Raw genomic sequence first — 20,806 nt, forward strand, 5'->3', positions numbered from 1 at the left:
AACTGACAAAACAGTGCTATAATAGAAGCTTGTATAATAACATACAGCTAACTTTAGACATTTTGCACTGATAATTTGTAAACAGAAGTGTATGTGGTTAAGACTATCTCTTATTTTACACCTGTAGCGTTCACATAGTCGATAGATAAGTGTTCACTTGAAACAGTCTTGATAAATTGATTGGTTTCTACCAGGTCACATGTTATTATGGAGTATACTATATGTTTGAAGATTGGGGGAATCAGGATTCATTGCTACAGAAATGAAGCAAATTAGGATTACAATTGTCTTGCTCGTTGTGTGTCTACTCCTCTCCTTTGAGGTTGCTCAATCCGGACTCATATTCAATCTGGTAAAGTTCATTATATTTCCGATTTTGTATTATTATCCATTCTGTATTTGAATTATTTAGATAGCTCAGGCTTCTTTACAACAGTAAAGTACAGTACAGTAAAGTATTGTTTGCTTTCCTGCATAAATATAATAGAATTTTCAACAAGCTAATTGTGCATGGTAATTGTACAATCAAGACAACTGGTGTGCAGTCATCAAACGTTACATCTGCCCAAACTGAATATTCTTAAGTTTTCTTAAGCTAAGATCTGTAAATGTGTTCTTAACCATTATACAATACATTTTTATGCCAATCAATGTTTTTTTTGTTGCACAGCTCTAAGTTCCATGCGTTAGTAGAGTTAAATAATATTATTTTAACTTCATGTAGACACTTCGGAGAAGGTTTGCACTAAGATGAGACGTTATCCCCTATCTGCATGACTGGGGATAACTTACTGATTTCTTAAGATGCAATTAATGTGATCCTTACCAATACAGAGAATGGAATAATGAGGTACTGATGACAAAGAACAAATATTTCCACTGAATTAATTCTTAATAAGCGTGCCAGAGATATCTAACCTTGACTTTTTCCTGTGCTCCCGTTAAAAATAAATGAAGTAGAAGTACATATTATCAGACCCTACTCCATTCAAAAAGGACTCTAATGAGTTACAATCTAAAGATTAGAGATGAGCGAATATTTCAATGTTTGGTCCGCAGACAGTTTAATATCATCACAGCACTAAATTACAAGGTGGGATACAGCAGGCTGTTTCACATTTAGCTATTGATAAAATATTATTTAGAATGCTATACTCGTGCATGGTGCACAATAGATGCAGTGCACAACACACTTCTAGGACATGTGCCCTGCTGGCTTTGTCTGTGGACCTCAGTAATGGCCAAAAAAATGAATAAGTGTTAGAAGGTAAATTAAACAGCCACACTGGACACTAGCTAGCTACACTATCTGACTGATATGCAACCGCCTAGCTAACTAGCTAAAATCTGGGATACAGCTGGCTGTTGCACATTTAGCTTGTGAAAAATTAATATTTAGAATGCTATACTCTTGCATGGAGCACAATAGAAGCAGTGTACAACACACTTGTATGACATGTGCCTTTGCTGGCTTTGTCTTTGAACCTCAGAAAACAGGCTTCGGTGTGAAGGGGTTAAACATTGTATCTTATAGGGGGTGCAATTTGTCTCTAAATTCTGGAGGGCATTTTGTAGGAAGTTGGGGATTGATTTAACTTTTTCTTTTGCTTATCACCCTGAAACAAATGGTGAGACAGAGAGGACAAATCATTGGCTAGAACAAATTTTAAGGTGATTTGTAGCAGCTCAGCAGGAAGACTGGTCCTTATTTTTGCCTCTTGTTGAGTTCGCCTTTAACAGTTGGATCAATCAATCCACTGGATCCTCTCCATTCTTTTGTAACTATGGTTTTCATCCTCATTTTGGTGAATTCTCTAGGATGAGTTCTGAATGCCCTGGAGTGGAAGTGACTAGTGATGAGCGAGTATACTCGTTGCTCGGGTGTTCCCAAGCACGCTCGGGTGGTCTCCGAGTATTTATGACTGCTCGAGATTTAGTTTTCCTTGCCACAGCTGGATGATTTATGGCTGCTAGCCAGCTTGAGTACAGGTGGGGGTTGCCTGGTTGCTAGGGAATCCTCACATGTAATCAAGCTGTCTAGTAGCCTCAAGCCATCCAGCTGCGGCAAGGAAAACTAAATCTCCGAGCAGTCATAAATACTCAGAGACCACCCGAGCGTGCTCGGGAAAACCTGAGCAACGAGTATATTCATTCATCACTAGAAGTGACCATTCAGAAACTTGGAGATTCAGAGGAATATTGGGGTGGCTCAGTTTCGGCAAAAGCGTAAGGCCAATAGGAAATGTTTAGCTGGTTCCAATTTCAAAGTTGGGGATAAAGTTTGGTTATCACTTGGACATTAGGTTAAAAGTACCTATGGCAAAGTTGGCTCTGAAATTCATTGGCCCATATGAGATTCTGAAGGTAATAAATCCAGTGACCTTCAGATTAAAGCTTCCGCAGTCCCTTCATGTCCCCAATGTTTTTCACTAATCCCTGTTAAAGTTTGTTCCTTCATTATTGCCTGTCTCTTCCCCTCCTCCTCCAGCCTCTGTTAATGGAGGTTTGGAGTATGAGGTGCAGAGGATCGTGGATTCCCTCCAATATCTTGTTTACTGTAGGGGATATGGACCCGAGGAGAGATCCTGGGTTCCAGCTCTCTTGGTGAAGGCTCATTTTTTGGTCAGAGCTTTTCATTGTAGGTTTCCTGAGAAGCCTGGGTTTTGGCCCTATGCATCTGATATTCCACTGCTGACCTTTGGACTGTGTTTAGGCTACCCGTTCTTTATTGCCCCTATGTATCTGATATTCCGCTGCTGACCTTAAGGCCGTGTTCTGATTACCTGCTTGTTATTGCCCACATGCTTATCCGCTATTTCTCTGGTATTCTGACCATGGCATGTGACCTGACTTACAATTTTGTATTTTCCCTTAGTTTACTATGAGTTCTTTTGGTATTGGCCCTGGAACATCTGACTTCGATGACTCACAGCCTGTCCGTGGGTTGCGACTAGCATCAAATTGCGGAGGCAAACGTATGGGCACAGTTTAACATCTGTTGGCCCTCACAGAAACCTGGATCCAGGATTCAGACACTGTCTCCCCTGCTGCCATTTCCCATTGTGGCTTACAATTCTCACATTCCCTAGGACCCACAAACAGACATGGTGGTGGAGTCAGCATACTCCTGTCCAGACAATGCACTTTTCAGGTCATCCCCCCAGTTCCATCACTCTCATTCCCTTCTTTTGAAGTTCACAACACCAGGCTCTTCCATCCCCTCTCCCTCAGAGTAGGGATCGTATACCGGCCCCCAGCCTCACCCACCCAGTTTCTGGACCATTTCTCTGCCTGGCTGCCGCACTTCATGTCCTCAGAACTACAAACCCTTATCCTGGGAGACTTCAACATCCCCATTAACAGCCCCACTTCCACATCTGCATCCAGCTTCTATTACTAACCACTTCTCTAGGCCTTTCACTGCTCTCAAACTCTAAAACTCACAAAGATGGTAACACCCTTGACTTGGTCTTTGTCCGGCTCTGTTCAATCTCCTACCTAGACAACTCACCGCTTCCCCTCTCTGACCACAAGATTCTCTCCTTCACGATCACAATTACTCGCCTACCCCAGCACACTCCTACCTACCACACATTAAGCAATCTACATGTCATTAACCCTCATACACTTTTAGACTCCCTGCATTCATCATTGTCGCCAATCTACTCTTTTTCCTGTCCTGATCTGGCTGTACATTACTACAATGACACTCTTAGAAGCACCCTTGACCAAGTAGCTCCCCTCACCCTCAGAACCTCCAAACACAGAGTAAAACAGCCCTGGCTCACATCGCTAACCAGATTTCTCCAGCAATGCTCTAGGTGTGCTTAAAGCTTATGGAGGAAAACTCGCACACCAGAAGACTTCATCCACTTCAAATTTATGTTAAGAACCTATAATTCTGCCCTTCACCTTGCCAAACAGACCTACTTCACCACCCTGATCTCCTCACTATCCAACAACCCCAAGAAACTTTGACACCTTTCACTCTCTCCTCAGGCCAAAAGCACAAGACCCTATCACAGACACTTGGGCTGATGACCTGACCTCCCACTTTATAGAGAAAATAGATAATATCTGTCATGAAATCTGCTCCCTTCACTCCCTGCATTTCCCCTGACTCACACTCCACATTCGATCCCATCACAGAAGTAGAAGTCTCCAAGCGCCTCTCTTCTTCTAGTCCAACTACATGCACTACTGACCCCATTCCCTCACATCTCCTCCAGTCTCTCTCTCCAGTCATCACAACTCGCCTAACTACAATCTTTAATCTCTCCCTCTCCTCTGGCATTTTCCCCTCCTCCTTCAAACACTCTATCATTGCTACATTATTAAAGAAACCCATCCTCAACACATCCTGCACAAACAACTACAGACCAGTCTCCAATCTCCCCTTCATCTCTAAACTCTTGGAGCGCCTGGTCTACTCCTGCCTTACCCGTTACCTCTCCACTCATTCCCTTCTAGACCCTTCACAGTCCGGTTTCTGCCCCCTACATTCGACAGAAACTGCACTCATCAAAGTGACCAACGACCTGCTGACAGCAAAATGTAATGGGGAGCACTCTCTGCTCATTCTTCTCAACCTTTCTGCAGCTTTTGACACTGTTGACCACCTTCTCCTACTCTCTAAGCTCCACTCACTAGGCATTAAGGACACTGCTCTCTCCTGGTCCTCTTCCTATCTTTCTGACGGCTCTTTCAGTGTTTTATTCGCTGGCTCCACTTCATCTCCTCTTCCTCTCACTGTTGGGGTACCACAGGGCTCTGTCCTTGGCCCCATTCTCTTCTCCCTCTACATGGCCCCAATTGGACAGACTATTAGCAGATTTGGCTTTCAGTACCATCTTTATGCTGATAACACACAACTATACACAGCATTCCCTGACCTTACCCCTGCTGTACTACAGAATGCCAGTGACTGTCTGTCCGAAGTCTCCAACATCATGTCCGCTCTCTATCTGAAACTCAACCTTTCCAAAACCGAACTTCTTCTACTCCCCCGCATCTACTAACATCCTTAAATCTGTCATTTCTCTCTCCATGGGTGGCACCATAATAATGCCCCGGCAGCAGGCGAGCTATCTGGGTTTTATGTTTGACACATCTCTCCTTCACCTCCCATATACAATCTCTTGCCTGCTCTTGCCGCTTACAGTGCTCCCTGGAACCAATCAATTTCGTTCAACTTCACAATTGTGTTCCACTTGTTGTAGATTATTCACCAAAAATTTACATTTGGTATCTTTGTTTGAAGCATGATATGTGGTAAAAGGTTGAAAAGTTCCAGGGAGCCGAATACTTTCGCAAGGCATTGTACACTTAAAGAACATCTCTAGAATCTGCCCTTTTCTCACCATGGAAACAACAAAATACCTCCCTTTATCTGCTTAGTCTGTTCCTGATTCTGTGTTGACTAACCTGTATCCTGATCCAATACCTGACCTGCCTGCTATCCAGAGGCTGCACAGTCTATACCGGTACCAATGGCCATCCTGTCCTGCCTGGGCCACTGTATGAGAACCAGCGTATCTGACCCTTGGGGTCATCTATTACGGCTCCAAACACTGCCCTTGAGTGGTACCTGTCAGCTACCTACCGCTCAAGCCTAAGCTCACCATCAGACAATCCAGTGAATACCAGGTAGCTGCTTAGTTATGACCCTCAAAGGTAAGCCTGGCCATAGTGAAGTGGGTCCACGATCCACAGGCGTTCCGGGAACTAATTACCTCAGCATCTCATATTGTCTTACTTGCTAGAACACCTTCAAAAGCAATTTGAAATCTCAGGAAATACTACAGTCTGCAACCCCATTTCCAAGTGAGCCTGTCTCTTCCACCAATGGCTTGTTGATTTTAAGTCTGTGAGGGTATAGTCTTTTCCCCTTTTGTACTAGTCAGTCACTGTTAGTTTATGCTTATTGTACTTGCTTGTATTTTATATATGCATTTAAACCTTCTTCACAAGTATAGCACCCTAAAATTAATGATGTATAATAATAATAGTAATTTTCTTATATAGTGATTAAGGAACGTGCTCTGATAAAGTGTTATCCGAGTATGCTCGGCTGTTATCCAAGTATCTTGGGCATGCTGGAATAATATGTTCAAGTCTCTGTGGCTGCTTGATTTGCAGTTGTTAAACCGGCAATCCCCTCATGTGTTGCGACTGTCTAACAGCCCAAAATTCATGCAGCTACAGGACTTGAACATATCTAGATGCTCAGATAACACCTGAGCATGTTCGGATAACTCATTATCCGAGCATGTTAGCTCATCACTATTCTTATACAATGCATAAAAAAGGTATACAACATAAGGAAGAAAACAAAAAATATTAAACAAGGCTAAGTCAATTCTTAGAGGGAATATGTCAATCAATGCTATAGTTTTGATAATTTCAGTATTTTATATTAGTTCTGCTAGTCGTCTTAGATATGCTATCCTACCCATACCACTTATTGAGAGATTTCTGCCTAAACTATTCATAGGAAGAATGCTGCCTAATGGTGAGGGGTGTGGATAGCCAAAACTCATGCTTGTGGAGGGCAGCATAGTTGTAACTTATCATTGAGAGGAGTAGCAAAGCTCCTGCAAATAAGAGTCTTTCTACAAAACAACAATAAAAAGCCTAGAATCAGTCTCTTTTCCTATATTATGCTGATCTCAAATGGGTCTGTAAAAGCCTAATAAGAGACCACCATTAAAATGTAGACAGCAATTTTGTATGACTGAAGCCTCTTTATGTCTTACTCGTAGATGGCCTCAATAACAATAGTAAATGTTAAGCAAACTAACAAAAACATTTTTGTTCTATTTAAAATTTAGGACATTGGAGAATTATGCGTTCAAAGTGCACAATGTAAGAGCAACTGCTGCCACAGGGAGAGTGCCCTGAGCCTTGCTAGATGTGCACATAAAGCAGCAGAAACTCAAAAATGTTCCCCTCTGGTGAGTACCCACAAACTGCTGTTGGACTAGTTTTTCTACAGTCTTTCCTTGAATGCAGAGTGAAGGAAAATGGAGGAAAATAGACGGAGAGCTAATATTTTGTTATACTAGCGTGATTAAGGGACGTAAGCAGTCTCGAAAACCTGCTTTGCAACATCATTTGCTATATTTTGTTAGCCAAGGAGCACTATTCAGACATAAGAAATGGGAAACAGAAAATAAGACCGCAAACATAACTCTGGCGGCTAGAGAGAGCCAAAACAGACAAATAAAGTTTATGAATATGCAAGTTTCTCTGTACTCATACTAATAACTAACTGTAAAATTATGTAAGCAAGCCACATCTATGTCACACCAAGTTTAAAATCAACATTCAAACCATGAGGTTTTAGTGTATTTAATTTTCTGATCCACTCTAAGGCTACTTTCACACTAGCGTCGTACGACGCACGTCGCAACGCGTCATTTTGGAGAAAAACCGCATCCTGCAAAATTGCTTGCAGGATGCATTTTTTCTCCATAGACTAACATTAGCGACGCATTGCCACACGTCGCAACCGTCGTGCGATGGTTGCGTCGTGTTGTGGCGGACCGTTGGCATCAAAAAACGTTGCATGTAACGTTTTTTGGTGCGTTGTGTCTGCCATTTCCGACCGCGCATGCGCGGCCGGAACTCCGCCCCCTCCTCCCCGCAACTCACAATGGGGCAGCAGATGCGTTGGAAAAATGCATCTGCTGCCCTCGTTGTGCGGCGCTTCCACAGTATGCGTCGGTACGTCAACCCGACGCACTGCGATGGGCCGAGTGCGACACTAGTGTGAAAGTAGCCTAATTCGCAAATTTTCAGCAGTTTGACCCTATCTCCACCCCTCCTCAATGGAGGAACATGGTCAATAATCCTAAGCCTCAAATCTCTTTACGAATATTTCAGTTCAGTAAAGTGCTTCGGTACAGGTACCATATATACTCGAGTGTAAGCCAACCAGAGTATACGCCGAGACCCCTAATTTTGCCACAAAAAGCTGGGAATACTTAATGACTCGAGTATAAGCCTAGGGTGAAAAATGCAGCAGCTACCGGTAAATGTCAAAAATAAAAATAGATACCAATAAAAGTAAAATCAATTGAGACATCAGTAGGTTAAGTGTTTTTGAATATCCATATTGAATCAGGAGCCCCATATAATGGTCCATACAGTTCATGATGGGCCCCATAAGTTGCTCCATACAAAATACGCCCCATATAATGCTCCATACAGTTTATAATGGGCCCCATAAGATGCTCCATACAGACATTTGCCCCATAAAATGCTGCACAAATGCTGATTATGACCCCATAAGATGCTCCATAGAGATATTTGCCCCATATAATGCTGCACAAATGTTGATTATGGCCGAATAAGATACTCCATAGAGATATTCACCCCATATAATGCTGCACAAATGCTGATTATGGCCCCATAAGATGATCCATAGACACATTTGCCCCATATAATGCTGCACAAATGCTGATTATGGCCCCATAAGATGATCCATAGACACATTTGCCCCATATAATGCTGCACAAATGCTGATTATGGCCCCATAAGATGCTCCATAGAAATATTTGCCCCATATAATGCTGCACAAATGCTGATTATGGCCCCTTAAGATGCTCCATAGAAATATTTGCCCCATATAATGCTGCACAAATGCTGATTATGGCCCCATAAGATGCTCCATAGACACATTTGCCCCATATAATACTGCACAAATGCTGATTATGACCCCATAAGATGCTCCATAGAAATATTTGCCCCATATAATGCTGCACAAATGCTGATTATGGCCCCATAAGATGCTTCATAGACTAATATGCCCCATATACTGTTGATGCGATTAAAAAAAAAAAATCACATACTCCCCTCTCGTCGCTCAGGCCCCTGGCACTTGCTATATTCATCTGTGTGCGTTCCACCACCGCCGCCGCTGTGTCTTCCGTGTGCTCTGCACTGACTGTTCAGGCGGAGGGCTGTTGTGAATTCTGTGGCTGAGTTCACTTCTGTGGTCACAAGTGGTATTGCAGTCTCTGGGCTTCCTCCCTCAGGTGTTTTGGTGAGCTCGTTGGCCGCCTTGCTATTTAGCTCCACCTGAGTCTGTCTTCCTTGCTCCTTGTCAATGTTCCAGTGTTGGATCTGAGCTACTGCATCTTTCCTTGGGCCTGCTGCTCTGCTAGATAAGTGCTTCTAGTTTGTTTTCTGTTTTTTCTGTCCAGCTTGCTATTAACTTTTGCTGGAAGCTCTGAGAAGCAAAGGGGTGCACCGCCGTGCTGTTAGTTCGGCACGGTGGGTCTTTTTGCCCCTTTGCGTGGTTTTCGTTTTAGGGTTTTTTGTAGACTGCATAGTTCGCTTTGCTATCCTCGCTCTGTCTAGAATATCGGGCCTCACTTTGCTGAATCTATTTCATTCCTACGTTTGTCTTTTCATCTTGCTAACAGTCATTATATGTGGGGGGCTGCCTATTCCTTTGGGGTATTTCTCTGAGGTAAGTCAGGCTTGTATTTCTATCTTCAGGCTAGTCAGCTCCTCAGGCAGTGCCGAGTTGCATAGGTAGTGATAGGCGCAATCCACTGCTGCTTATAGTTGTGTGAGGATAGATCAGGTACTGCAGTCTACAGAGATTCCACGTCTCAGAGCTCGTCCTATTGTTTTTGGTTATTGCCAGATCTCTGTATGTGCGCTGATTACTGCACGCTGTGTTGCCTGATTGCCAGCCATAACAGTACAAGGAGCCAACCCAATGATTCCCAATAGAGGGAAAAAAGAAATCCTGACATCATTTTTTTTTCTTAGCTCTGTCTTCAGTCTTTTTTTTCCCCTAGACATTAGAGTGCTTCAGGACACAGCTGTGGACATGGATATTCAGGCTCTGTGCTCCTCAATGGATAATCTCGTTGTAAATGTACAAAAGATTCAAGATACTATTGATCAGAAATCGATGCTAGAACCAAGAATTCCGATTCCTGATTTGTTTTTTGGTGACAGAACTAAGTTCCTGAGCTTCAGAAATAATTGTAAGCTATTTTTGGCCTTGAAACCTCATTCTTCTGGTAATCCTATTCAACAGGTTTTGATTATTATTTCTTTTTTGCGCGGCGACCCACAGGACTGGGCGTTTTCTCTTGCACCAGGAGATTCTGCATTGAGTAATGTTGATGCATTTTTCCAGGCGCTGGGATTGCTTTACGATGAGCCTAATTCAGTGGATCAGGCTGAGAAAAATCTGCTGGCTTTATGCCAGGGTCAGGATGATGTAGAAGTATATTGTCAGAAATTTAGGAAGTGGTCAGTACTCACTCTGTGGAATGAATCTGCACTAGCGGCTTTGTTCAGAAAGGGTCTCTCTGAAGCTCTTAAGGATGTAATGGTGGGATTTCCTATGCCTGCTGGTTTGAATGAGTCTATGTCCTTGGCCATTCAGATCGGTCGTCGCTTGCGCGAGCGTAAATCTGTGCACCATCTGGCGGTATTGTCTGAGAGTAAACCTGAGCCTATGCAGTGCGACAGGACTATGACTAAAGTAGAACGGCAAGAACACAGACGTCTGAACAGACTGTGTTTCTATTGTGGTGATTCTACTCATGCTATTTCTAATTGTCCTAAACGCACTAGGCGGTTCGATAGCTCTGCCGTTATTGGTACTGTACAGTCCAAATTCCTTTTGTCCATTACCTTAATGTGCTCTTTGTCATCGTATTCTGTCATGGCGTTTGTGGATTCAGGCGCTGCCCTGAATCTGATGGATTTGGATTATGCTAAACGTTGTGGATTTTTCTTGGAGCCTTTGCGGTGTCCTATTCCGTTGAGAGGAATTGATGCTACACCTTTGGCCAAGAATAAGCCTCAGTACTGGGCCCAGCTGACCATGTGCATGGCTCCTGCACATCAGGAAGTTATTCGCTTTCTGGTACTGCATAATTTGCATGATGTGGTCGTGTTGGGGTTGCCATGGCTACAAACCAACAATCCAGTATTGGATTGGAACTCTATGTCGGTAACCAGCTGGGGTGATGTTCCATTTTTGTCTATTTCGTCATCCATTCCTTCTGACATCCCAGAGTTCTTGTCGGACTTTCAGGATGTATTTGAAGAGTCCAAGTCTGATGCCCTACCTCCGCATAGGAATTGTGATTGTGCTATCGATTTGATTCCTGGTAGTAAATTCCCTAAGGGTCGTTTATTTAATTTGTCCGTACCTGAACACACCGCTATGCGCAGTTATGTGAAGGAGTCCCTGGAGAAGGGACATATTCGCCCATCGTCGTCACCATTGGGAGCAGGGTTCTTTTTTGTAGCCAAGAAGGATGGTTCGCTAAGACCGTGTATTGATTACCGCCTTCTTAATAAGATCACTGTTAAGTTTCAGTATCCCTTGCCATTGATTTCTGACTTGTTTGCTCGGATTAAGGGGGCTAGTTGGTTTACTAAGATTGATCTTCGTGGTGCGTATAATCTGGTGAGAATCAGGCAGGGAGATGAATGGAAAACGGCATTTAATACGCCCGAGGGTCATTTTGAGTATCTGGTGATGCCGTTCGGACTTGCCAATGCTCCATCTGTTTTTCAGTCTTTTATGCATGACATTTTCCGTGAGTATCTGGATAAATTCTTGATTGTTTACTTGGATGACATTTTGATCTTCTCAGATGATTGGGAGTCTCATGTGAAGCAAGTCAGAATGGTTTTCCAGGTACTGCGTGCTAATTCCTTGTTCGTGAAGGGATCAAAGTGTCTCTTCGGTGTGCAGAGAGTTTCATTTTTGGGGTTCATCTTTTCCCCTTCTACTATCGAGATGGATTCGGTTAAGGTTCAGGCCATCCAGGATTGGACTCAGCCGACATCTCTAAAAAGTCTGCAGAAATTCCTGGGCTTTGCTAATTTTTATCGTCGCTTCATCTGTAATTTTTCTAGCATTGCCAGACCATTGACCGATTTGACCAAGAAGGGTGCTGATTTGGTTAATTGGTCTTCTGCTGCCGTGGAAGCTTTTCAGGAGTTGAAGCGTCGTTTTTGCTGTGCCCCTGTGTTGTGTCAACCTGATTTTTCTCTTCCGTTCCAGGTCGAGGTTGATGCTTCTGAGATTGGTGCAGGGGCGGTTTTGTCACAGAGAGGTTCTGGTTGCTCAGTGTTCAAACCATGTGCTTTCTTTTCCAGGAAATTTTCTGCTGCTGAGCGTAATTATGATGTGGGCAACCGAGAGTTGCTGGCCATGAAGTGGGCATTCGAGGAATGGCGCCATTGGCTTGAGGGTGCTAAGCATCGCGTGGTGGTTTTGACTGATCATAAGAACTTTACTTATCTTGAGTCTGCCAAGCGCTTGAATCCTAGACAGGCCCGTTGGTCGTTATTTTTTGCTCGTTTTGATTTTGTGATTTCATACCTTCCGGGCTCTAAAAATGTGAAGGCGGATGCTCTGTCTAGGAGTTTTGTGCCCGACTCTCCGGGGTTATCTGAGCCGGCGAGTATCCTCAAGGAAGGAGTCATTGTGTCTGCCATCTCCCCTGATTTGCGGAGAGTGTTGCAGAAATTTCAGGCTAATAAACCTGATCGTTGTCCGGCCGAGAAACTGTTCGTCCCTGATAGGTGGACTAGTAAAGTTATCTCTGAACTTCATTGTTCGGTGCTGGCCGGTCATCCAGGAATCTTTGGTACCAGGGAGTTGGTTGCTAGATCCTTCTGGTGGCCATCTCTGTCACGGGATGTGCGTGCTTTTGTGCAGTCCTGTGGAATTTGTGCTAGGGCTAAGCCCTGCTGTTCACGTGCCAGTGGGTTACTTTTGCCCTTGCCGATCCCGAAGAGGCCTTGGACACATATTTCGATGGATTTCATTTCTGACCTTCCCGTTTCTCAAAAAATGTCGGTCATTTGGGTGGTCTGTGATCGCTTTTCTAAAATGGTCCATCTGGTGCCCTTGGTTAAATTGCCTTCCTCCTCTGATTTGGTGCCTTTGTTCTTCCAGCATGTGGTTCGTTTACATGGCATTCCTGAGAATATTGTTTCTGACAGAGGTTCCCAGTTTGTCTCGAGGTTCTGGCGAGCCTTTTGTGGTAGGATGGGCATTGACCTATCTTTCTCCTCGGCCTTCCATCCTCAGACTAATGGCCAGACCGAACGAACCAATCAGACCTTGGAAACATATCTGAGATGTTTTGTTTCCGCTGACCAGGATGATTGGGTGTCATTTTTGCCGTTGGCTGAGTTCGCCCTTAATAATCGGGCTAGCTCGGCTACCTTGGTCTCTCCATTTTTCTGCAATTCTGGGTTCCATCCTCGTTTCTCTTCAGGACAGGTTGAGTCTTCGGACTGTCCTGGTGTGGATTCTGTGGTGGACAGGTTGCAGCAGATCTGGACTCAGGTAGTGGACAATTTGACCTTGTCCCAGGAGAAGGCTCAGCTTTTCGCTAATCGCAGACGCCGTGTGGGACCCCGACTTCGTGTTGGGGATCTGGTTTGGTTATCTTCTCGTCATATTCCTATGAAGGTTTCCTCTCCTAAATTTAAACCTCGTTTTATTGGTCCGTATAGGATTTCTGAGATTCTCAATCCGGTGTCTTTTCGTCTGATCCTCCCAGACTCCTTTTCCATACATAATGTATTCCATAGGTCGTTGTTGAGGAGATACGTGGCACCTATGGTTCCATCTGTGGAGCCTCCTGCCCCTGTTTTGGTGGAGGGGGAATTGGAGTATATTGTGGAGAAGATTTTGGATTCTCGTGTCTCTAGACGGAAACTCCAGTATCTGGTCAAATGGAAGGGTTATGCTCAGGAAGATAATTCCTGGGTTTTTGCCTCTGATGTCCATGCCCCAGATCTTGTTCGTGCCTTTCATGTGGCTCATCCTGGTCGGCCTGGGGGTTCTGGTGAGGGTTCGGTGACCCCTCCTCAAGGGGGGGGTACTGTTGTGAATTCTGTGGCTGAGTTCACTTCTGTGGTTACAAGTGGTATTGCAGTCTCTGGGCTTCCTCCCTCAGGTGTTTTGGTGAGCTCGTTGGCTGCCTTGCTATTTAGCTCCACCTGAGTCTGTCTTCCTTGCTCCTTGTCAATGTTCCAGTGTTGGATCTGAGCTACTGCATCTTTCCTTGGGCCTGCTGCTCTGCTAGATAAGTGCTTCTAGTTTGTTTTCTGTTTTTTCTGTCCAGCTTGCTATTAACTTTTGCTGGAAGCTCTGAGAAGCAAAGGGGTGCACCGCCGTGCTGTTAGTTCGGCACGGTGGGTCTTTTTGCCCCTTTGCGTGGTTTTCGTTTTAGGGTTTTTTGTAGACTGCATAGTTCGCTTTGCTATCCTCGCTCTGTCTAGAATATCGGGCCTCACTTTGCTGAATCTATTTCATTCCTACGTTTGTCTTTTCATCTTGCTAACAGTCATTATATGTGGGGGGCTGCCTATTCCTTTGGGGTATTTCTCTGAGGTAAGTCAGGCTTGTATTTCTATCTTCAGGCTAGTCAGCTCCTCAGGCAGTGCCGAGTTGCATAGGTAGTGATAGGCGCAATCCACTGCTGCTTATAGTTGTGTGAGGATAGATCAGGTACTGCAGTCTACAGAGATTCCACGTCTCAGAGCTCGTCCTATTGTTTTTGGTTATTGCCAGATCTCTGTATGTGCGCTGATTACTGCACGCTGTGTTGCCTGATTGCCAGCCATAACAGAGGGAAGCACACACACTAATCGCGTCATCGCACCCTCTGACCTGAGGGTCACTGCAGAGGATGCAGAAGTCACATCGGCGCCGACGGTGGAACGGGGAAAAGATGAAAATCATGCACTGCCTCCCGTCATACTCACCTGCTCCCGGCGAGGTCCCTGCACATCCCTGGTTCTCCGGGCGCTGACAGCTTCTTCCTGTATTGAGCGGTCACATGGTACCGCTCATTACAGTAATGAATATGCGGCTCCACCCCTATGGGAGTGGAGTCGGGTCCATATTCATTACTGTAATGAGCGGTACCATGTGACCGCTCACTACTGGAAGAAGCTGGCCGACGCTGGAGAAGCAGGGACAGCGTCAGGAGCAGGTGAGTATTATTAGACAGCTGCCGCTTCCCCTCCCCTGCCGACCCCAGGGAATGACTCAAGTATAATCTGAGAGGGGCAATTTCAGCCTAAAAAAATGGGCTGAAATTCTCGGCTTATACTTCATACTTCAGTATATACTGTAAGTCTAATCGTTTTTTCTGTATCGTATAACGATGTTGGTTTAATCTGGTTTTCACACCACAAGTCATCTCCCCTACACATAAAAGTTTACAGGGACATATCAATACATAGATAATATAATCAGATGTATAAGTAAGGAAATATTTAGAAAGATAAACCTCTTGTGCTTAAAAACCTTTATAAACCTTTGGTGCTTAAAACTATCACCCTTAATCATATATGAACAGTTAATACAACTTAGACATGGAAAACAGCCTGTTTTGAATACACCTGCCAAAGAAGTTTGTACATAAGTTTTGAGTGTGCCAACATTTGCACAGATTAATTTATCCCTGACATTTTTAGCTCTTTTGTATGAAATTAGTGGAGGTACACCAAATTCTTTGACATGTGGGAAACATTTACCTAGCATTGGCCAATATATATTTGTAAGAAAATATATACCGTATAATACCGTATATTCTGGCATGTAAGATGACCTTTTAACCCCTGAAAATCTTCTTAAAAGTCGGGAGTCGTCTAATACGCCGGGTGTCATCTTATAGGGTGGGGGCAGACCAATGTGCATATGGTGGGTGGGGGGAGTGGTCCCGATGACAAAGAGAGGGGGCGTCGAACAGGGAAGGAGTAAGTGGATTATCCCCCTATTACCTCATTGTGGCAGCGATGCTCTCTGTGCTGGGGGGCGGTGGCAGCGGCAGCTCCTCTTTGTGCAGCATGGTGTCTCCATGCTGGGGGTATCAGCGGCTCCTCTTTGTACATCGTGGGGGCTCTGTGCTGGGGGCGGCATATCTTTGCGCAGCGTTGGGGCTCCCCCGACATTTCCTCAAAGCCTGGAGGCCTCGGCAGCTCCATTGCTGCAATGCAGTGGCCTCCGGAAATATGGCCGCTGAGGTTGGTGCATGCTCAGATTCAGATCTTGTCTCCCGAGATCTCGGGACGAGATCTGAATCAGCATGCGCCGCCCCCAGCACAGAGAGCATCGCTGCCACAATGAGGTAATGGGGGATACTCCACTTACTTCCTCCCTGTGAGACGCACCCTCTCTTCGTCATTGGGACCACTCCACCCCACAATATGCACATTGGTCACCCGGCCTATAAGCCGACACACGGCGTTTAAGAAGACCCCCGACTTTTAAGAAGATTTTATATTTTAACTAGAAAAGTTGGGGGGTCGTCTTATACGCCGGAAAATACAGTAATATTTTTCACATAGAAATGTTTGCAAACATTGCATTAATACATTTTAATTACTATTTTAAGCTTAATTTCACAAAAAAACAAACTACAAGAAAACTGGTGGCACCTTCCCTTTAATTCAGAGGACCATTTACAGGTTCCCATGTTACAGAATTGCAATGTATCCATAAAAATCAGTTGACATATGGATGGTATGGCATTTTCATCACACTCATCAGATTTCGAAGTAAAATGTAAGCAATTTTTTTCTCATGCGAAATACAGCTGCGAAAAAATATGCAGATCATTGAGTAACATTGGTCTGAGAGCAATCCGATTTTTTATTAAATTATATTAATCCGAGATCTACGCCAGTGTGAGTGAGCCCTCACAGTGAACCTACTAATGACAATAATAAAGCACCGCTCCAGATGTTTTATTTTCAGCTCTCGGTTGGCATTTTAAATTTAAGTCCTATGCCCACATTCATATACTTAACCTCTGGCGAATTCTCAGTTTTTTCGCTCCAGTCCCTCTGCACCATATTGTGATGGCAGTATCTGATTGGCTGGAAGTCAGGGGCTACTTAAGAAAAGCGCAATGCAAGTCTATGAGAGCCAGTACGAGGCTCTCAGACTTGTATTGTAAAGTGACCTTGGCCACTCCATGAAACAATGAAGCAGTAAGAAGGTCACCTTTCACCAGAGACTCATGGGAATGGATGCAAAAATAGCTGAAAACTCGAGGAGATAAGTATCAGCCAAGAGGAAGGCGACATACTGTACATTTAAAGCACCACTCTATTGGTGCAATAAAAAGAAATGCTTTAGTGATGCTTTACTGAGACCCTATCAGCAGGTTTGTGCTAAGTAACCTACACACAGTGTCAGATTGGCACTGTTATACTGATTAAATTGATTCCTTGGTTGATGAAATCCGTCCTGACAGGTTCCCATTAAGATTCATCCGGAGATGGAATTAACAATAATAAGTTGTTTTGATAACCATATCATCTTTTTCTCTAGCATCTTTATGGGGTGTACTATTACTGCCCATGTGAAAGTGGACTTACATGTGAAGTGGACAAATCCATAGTGGGATCCATTACAAACACAGATTTTGGATACTGCAAGGACCCTTTTGATGCATATTAATGAGCCATATTGCTAAGAAAGTGTACACCTGAACCCACACAGCATCTTTCTGAGGTTGTTGGTGTTAAATAAAGATTTTTATCTTGCATATAAAAAGGTTATACTTTCAAAACTATTTTGTGTTTCATTTTCACATCTTAAAATGTCGACTTGCGTTTGATAAATAAAAATTTGCAAATTAAAAAATGCAGTCAAATAATGTGTCTCAGACATCTTCTGTTGTGTGTGGCCAAAATCAATCACAAAAGTAACACGTATGCCCCTGACGCCTTTAACTCACAGAAAATTACCAAAATGGATTTGGAAATCATATTTAAAAGCCATGTTTGTTGAGAAGGGGGAAAGTCCATAGCATAGGTGTGGCTGCCCCAGGCCTCATGTTCTTAGGGGCCCACTTGGAGCGCCCCTACGTTTAACTGTATTGGCAAGCGCAGTGCACCGATGCAGTTAAATTCTCCCTGCACTGCCGCCATTGGGCTCGTGAAACGATGCCAGCGTCAGCACTGCCAGTCATTGCAAATTCAACTGCGTTGGCATCATAGATTCCACTATAGTTGTAAGCAATGATGAAGGAGGGAGCATCAGCTGACGCTCCTTCCCTCATCATTCTTATTCAGTGTCTAAGGTCTCAGGGAAGCCGGCTTGATGGCATCCTTTTGTGTCACCCACTACACTGAGCTTTAGAATGCAATACTGAGAAAACAGAGTCAAAAAAGTCTGTTTCACTACTGTACAAAATGTATTTTAATGAAATCATCATAACAATATTTCATAGAAAAGGTATTAAAAAAACATAGTGACATGACGGACAAAGTCAGTCATAAAAGACTCAGGTAATCCAGTCTTGGCTCACTACTTAAAAATGTATCATGTTCCTAAAAAACCATGACATTTATGTAAGTAACAATGGATTTGTGCAACTGTCACAGGCAGGTCAGAAAATAACTATACCGGGGGGCGTGGTTTGCGGGGGACAGGAGTGGACCTTCTTTAGCATAGCTCCTGAAAATCCCCTATTTTCAGCTACCTAAACCATACTTAATTGTGGAATACCATGTCATAAAACCTGTGAGAGTATGCCTGGACTGGGTTATAAGAAGAAAAAAGACCATTCATCCAAGAAAATTCCTTTACTGAAACTGAGGGACACCGTGAGGAGATCTAATAGAGACCTGCTTTCTTCTGAGGTAAAGGTTAATAAAGGTACCGCTACACTAAACGATTTACCAACGATCACGACCAGCGATACGACCTGGCTGTGATCGTTGGTAAGTCGTTGTGTGGTCGCTGGAGAGCTGTCACACAGACAGCTCTCCAGCGACCAACAATGCCGAAGTCCCCAGGTAACCAGGGTAAACATCGGGTTACTAAGCGCAGGGCCGTGCTTAGTAACCCGATGTTTACCCTGGTTACCATTGTAAATGTAAAAATAAAAAAACACTACATACTCACATTCTGGTGTCTGTCACGTCCCCCGGCGTCACCTTCCCGCACTGACTGTCAGCGCCGGCAGGCCATAAAGCAAAGCACAGCGGTGATGTCATGATGTCACCGCTGTGCTCTGCTTTACGGCCGGCCGGCGCTGACACAGTCAGTGCGGGAAGCTGACGCCGGGGAACGAGACAGACAACGGAATGTGAGTATGTAATGTTTTTTTTTTTTTTTACTTTTACAATGGTAACCAGAGTAAATATCGGATTACTAAGCGCGGCCCTGCGCTTAGTAACCCGATATTTACCCTGGTTACCAGTGAACACATCGCTGGATCGGCGTCACACACGCCAATTCAGCGATGACAGCGGGTGATCAGCGACAAAAAAAAAGGTCCTGATCATTCCCAGCGACCAACAATCTCCCAGCAGGGGTCTGATCGTTGGTCGCTGTCACACATAACGATTTCGTTAACGATATCGTTGTTACGTCACAAAAAGCAACGATATCGTTAAAGAAATCGTTATGTGTGACGGTACCTTAAGCCTTTACCTCATAATATGGATCCCTGCCAAAACCCGACAGAGTTGAGGCTTCATGGTGCTCAGATCTCCCGTCGGTCATCAGCTGTAAAGCTCCCTGCACTTACCGAGGCTCCACTATCAGCTGACTGTGTCCTGAGGAGAAGCCAGGTGGACACGAGAGATCCTGAAACAATGACGCAGCAGAAAAAAGAAAATGGTGATGCGGCTGAGATTCCCGCCCTTTCAGAAGCTCCGATGCCAGCTGACAAGATGTGCTGAGGGATCGCAGTATTTTCCAGGGCTGCGGCTCAACGGAGGGGAGAGGGAATTAAAGCGACGAAGATTCCCGCTCCTATTCAGACTCCGCTGCAGGCTGCCAGTTATAAGAAGTGCAGAGGGACCACAGTGATCACTGCAGCCATGACGCAACAAACAGGAACAGATGCTGAGTCACTGTCTTCAAAGCTGCATGGCCTTGGCAGTGTTTACTCGGCTCTCCAGATCCCAGGGGTTCTGAGATATGATGCGCCAGTATTTATGCCAAGGGTTAATGGCAGTATAAGAGGATGGGCATTGAATGCAGAAAGGGAGGATGAGGGGAGTGTCTTACAGTTACAAAATCAGTCAGTGACACCCCTTCATGACCAGGCAGAAGGTGAAGCTTTCAGAGAGCAAATATCATACAGAGACAATGAGAGCAAAACCCTCTCAAATCCATCAAACAAAATAAAGGAGAGTAAAGTCCAAAGAAATGGCCTTACTGATCTATCATCAGTAACAATAAGTAAAATACCAGTACTTAAAAAGCAAAAAACTACTTCATCAATCAACTAATATATTGAGAAGTAACACCATTAAAGGGCACGTCTAATTTACAGTCAAATGAGGCCAAGCTTTTATCTGATGGGAAAGATGTGGGTCTGCATCTGAAATTTTTACCTGAAGAGAGTACCCCTTCTAAATCCACACCACATACTACTAGAGACTACAATCTGGGGGAAATTAAAGGGGATGTTCCTAATGTAGCTCCTTACTCTGCTAAATTTGTTAAGGAAACAACAAATATCTTCTCCACAGACAAATTTGTTTCTTCTCACAAAGATATAGAAAACAAATCTGATCAATCAGATGAATCCCTCGACTCATCGGGACAGTTCGAGAATAGTCACTCTGAGGAGTTTTATAACGATACAGATTCTTTTGGTTATAGAGGTAACTATTTTTCTGATGACATGGTTCCCGATGACATTTTTTCTTCATGTTCATATTCTTCTTCAGAACATACAAACAGTTGTGAAAATTCTGAAATTTTTGAAAAATGTAAACAAAAAACTAAATCAGTCAAACTAAATCAGAGAAAATTACAAGGGTA

At 44.0% G+C, this 20,806-nt stretch overlaps 1 protein-coding gene across 1 annotated transcript; it reads left to right on the forward strand.

Moving 5' to 3' along the window:
- Nucleotides 1-257: 257 nt before the first annotated feature.
- Nucleotides 258-17,672, forward strand: CLPS (colipase). The gene is made up of 3 exons (XM_069739750.1): nt 258-352; nt 6,831-6,953; nt 17,351-17,672. The coding sequence occupies exons 1-3, from the start codon at nt 263-265 to the stop codon at nt 17,477-17,479; spliced, it is 342 nt and encodes a 113-aa protein (XP_069595851.1). The 5' UTR covers nt 258-262; the 3' UTR covers nt 17,480-17,672.
- The last annotated feature ends 3,134 nt before the right edge of the window (nt 17,673-20,806 follow it).

This window comes from Ranitomeya imitator, chromosome 9, assembly GCF_032444005.1.
Source record: "Ranitomeya imitator isolate aRanImi1 chromosome 9, aRanImi1.pri, whole genome shotgun sequence".
Lineage (NCBI taxonomy): Eukaryota > Metazoa > Chordata > Amphibia > Anura > Dendrobatidae > Ranitomeya > Ranitomeya imitator.